Source organism: Tribolium madens, unplaced genomic scaffold (genome assembly GCF_015345945.1).
Source record: "Tribolium madens isolate multiple individuals breed KSU strain unplaced genomic scaffold, Tmad_KSU_1.1 Scaffold_7;HRSCAF=85;Tcas5.2_LG10, whole genome shotgun sequence".
Taxonomy (NCBI): domain Eukaryota; kingdom Metazoa; phylum Arthropoda; class Insecta; order Coleoptera; family Tenebrionidae; genus Tribolium; species Tribolium madens.
The window spans coordinates 10,448,439-10,452,072 of NW_025401050.1; the positions used below are offsets into that span (position 1 = coordinate 10,448,439).

Below are 3,634 nucleotides of genomic sequence, written 5' to 3' on the forward strand. Positions count from 1 at the left end.
CAATTTGGTGATTTTTGCTATGTTTTAGCAAAAGTTTGTTCAAATCGAAAAAAACACAAAAATAAGGTCAATTTTGATCTAATTTCGTCATTTTTTGGCAATATTTCACAAAAAATGTGTTTAGAATTTCAAAAATACAAAAAATTTGAAGATTTTTCGACTAGGGTCAAAGACTTTCTGGAAAACAGTGTATTTTACAAACTCAAAAAACTGCTTAATTTCGACTCAATTTGCCGATTTTTGCCCAAATTACAAAGAAATAATATCATTTTCGACATAATTTGTTGATTTTTTGCTTAATATAAAAGAAATTTTTGGAAAACAGTACATTTTTAGTTATAAAACTTTTTAAAACATTTGGAAAAAGCAAAAAAAAACAAGCATAATTTTGTTTCAATTTGGTGGTTTTTCTTAACAAACTCAAAAAAAAATGTGCTTAAGAGCTCGAAAAACGCGAAAACGACGAGATTTTTTAAAATTAATTAAGTGTTTTTTTGACTTATTTTGCAAAAGAATTGTGAAAAAAAAAGTAATAATAAGATAATAATTTTTTCTAATGTTTTAGCAAAAGTTTGCTCAAAAACAGGGCAAATCAAGTAAAACAAACAAAAATATAGTCAATTTTGTTTTGATTTTGTCATTTTTTGACAAAATCTCACAAAAAAGTATTTACTTAAAAATGAGCATAGAATTTCAAAAAACACAAAAAATAACATCATTTTAGGCAAAATTTGATGATTTTTCGACTGGTGTGAAAGCAATTTTGCATTTTGGGTAAAAAAACGTTTTAAAACATTTTAAAGAAAGCAAAAATAAGATGAATTTTGATTCAATTCGGTGGTTTTTCTTAATAAACTCAAAATGTGTTTCAATAGTTTTTAGACTTATTTTGCAAAGAATGCGTTTCTGCTTAAAAAAAGGTACTCAGTACTTGAAAAAAGTAAAAGTAAGATCATTTTTAACAAACTCAAAAAATGTCCAAAAAATTACGAGATTTTTTAACTAATTGACTGTTTGTTTTTGACTTAAAATAAGAATTCAAAAAACGTACAAAATAACATCATTTTAGGCAAAATTTGATGATTTTTCGACTGGTGTGAAAGCAATTTTGCATTTTGGGTAAAAAAGCGTTTTAAAACATTTTAAAGAAAGCAAAAATAAGATGAATTTTGATTCAATTCGGTGGTTTTTCTTAATAAACTCAAAATGTGTTCCAATGCTCAAAAAACGCGAAAAAGTACAAGATTTTTGGAGTAATTTAGTAGTTTTTAGACTTATTTTGCAAAAAATGCGTTTCTGCTTAAAAAAAGGTGCTCAGTACTTGAAAAAAGTAAAAGTAAGATCATTTTTAACCGAATTTTGTGATTTTTGGCAATGGTTTAACAAAAGTTTCCTCAAAAACAGGGCACATCAAGAAAAACAAACAAAAATAAGGTCAATTTTTCGGCAAAATATCACAAAAAGTGTTAGAATTTCAAAAACACAAAAATAACATCATTTTTGGCATAATTTGATGATTTTTTTGACTAGTATGAAAGCAATTTCTGGAAATAGTGTCTGAATGTGAATCTGAACTAATTGAGTGTTTTTCTTGACTTAAAAAAAACTCGAAAAACGCACAAAATAACGAGATTTCCTAGGTTTTTTGCTTGTTTCGTCTCAATTTGGCGATTTTTTGTCCAATATATCACATAATTTGTTGGTTATTCGCTTAGTATGAAAGTAATTTTTTAGAAAATAGTACATTTTGGTTAAAAAACGTTTTAAAACATTTGAAAAAAGCAAAAAATAAAATGAATTTTGAACCAATTTGGTGGTTTATTCTCTTAACAAACTCAAAAAATTACGAGATTTTTTAACTAATTGACTGTTTGTTTTTGACTTAAAATAAGAATTCAAAAAACGTACAAAATAACGAGATTTCCCAGGTTTTTTCGCTTGTTTTGGCGATTTTTTGCCCAAATTACAAAAAATTACATTTTCAAAATTTTGATATAATTTGGTAGCACAATTCTCAAAGAATTTTTCTCATTTTTTTTTTCGTTAAATTCTTTTTAGTTGTTGCAATCATTGCAATGTTAATTATTTCTGCACTTATAATTTTAATTCTTCTTCGTGTCTAGTTTCCAAGCGCATCGTGACCGTCCATCTCGTCGGCATTTTCCTCTTGAAAGGTTAAAAGATGTCGTGCCATAATTCATCCGATTGTTATAATTCAGCATCCGAAACTCGGGTGGCGGGGCTTTGTGAAAATAATATTTCGAATGGCCTTTGTTGCGTGTGAGTGTTGTGAAAGGTCGTAGTGTGCTGAGCGATGAAGAAATCACTCTCAAGTGGAGGAGAGAAAGAGAGAATGATTGTTTGGGTCGGTCCATCTCAACATCTTCAGTCTTCAGCGTGCTGTCGTCTTCAATGCGGGTTACACGTGACGCTGTGGTACTTTCCGGTACTGTGTGATTATCTAGAGTGCGAGTTGTTTGAACCAGAGATTTTTCGACGAGATGGATAGGTCAGTGAGGATTTTTTTGGTACCAAATGGGTTCAAAAGTCATARATGGGTTCTCTAGACTGTGTTTAAAACCCCCTGAAAATTTCAGACAAATCGGGGCGGATTTGGTCAAAGTACCAAAAGTACCACCTAGACTACCCCTCAAATTTTTTTTGACCAAACGGGCTCAATTTTTACAGATGGGTTCCTTGGATGGTTTTTAAGGTCTGGTGAAAATTTTATTTGAATCGGTGCAAATTTGGGCGAGTTATCGCAATTAGCCCTCAAAATTGGTCTAAAATGTAAATTTTTCAAAATAAATTTGTGTCCTGATTATAGAAATGTGTACTGTGATCTATAAATAGTGCAAATTTGAACTATTTTTATGCACTATTWAGAATGTTGTGTTATTTTTTTTTATTTTAAATTTTTTTGACAAGCCAAAAATACAAAATTTTTTTTTTTTGTGTAATTGCTTTTTTTTGTAGTACCAGGAAAGTGCTTAGGCAGTTTTTAAGGCTCTCTGAAAATTTCAGACAAATCGATTCAGATTTGCCCGAGTTATAATAAGTAGTGCCAATTTTAGCACTTAAACTAGCCCAAAAATTTAAGAAAATGGAGATTTTTTTTAGACTTATAAGTTACCTAAATGGGTCTAATTTTTACAGGGGGGTTCTTTAGACAAATTTTTGAGGTCTTAAAAAAATTTTATTTGAATCGGTTTAAATTTGGGCGAGTTACAGGAACACATTAATTTGAGCTATTTTCATGCAAAACTAAGAATGTTGTGTTAGTTTTTTTTTGATTTTGAAATTTTTTGACAAGCTAAAAATCCAAAAAAAAAATTTTTTTAATTGTTTCCTTTTGGTAGTACCAAGTAGGTACTTAGGCAATTTTTTTAAGGCTCTCTGAAAGTTTCAGAAAAATCACACAAATTGGGTCGGATTTGCCTGTGGTACTTTCCGGTACTGTGTGATTATCTGTAAGAGTGCGAGTTGTTTGAACCAGAGATTTTTCGACGAGATGTGAGGATTTTTTTGGTACCAAATGAGTTCAAAAGTCATAGATGGGTTCTCTAGACTGTGTTTAAAACCCCCTGAAAATTTCAGACAAATCGGGGCGGATTTGGTCAAAGTACCAAAAGTA

The 3,634-nt window shown here is 29.9% G+C and overlaps 1 protein-coding gene across 1 annotated transcript in view; it reads left to right on the plus strand.

Moving 5' to 3' along the window:
- Positions 1-2,364: 2,364 nt before the first annotated feature.
- LOC123009982 (probable serine/threonine-protein kinase nek3) overlaps positions 2,365-3,634 on the plus strand; it is a 25,978-nt gene continuing 24,708 nt past the window's right edge. Inside the window, exon 1 of the mRNA XM_044406582.1 lies at positions 2,365-2,509. Within this exon, the coding sequence (XP_044262517.1) occupies positions 2,502-2,509 (8 nt within the window). The 5' untranslated portion in view covers positions 2,365-2,501. The remainder of the gene's footprint in view (positions 2,510-3,634) is intronic.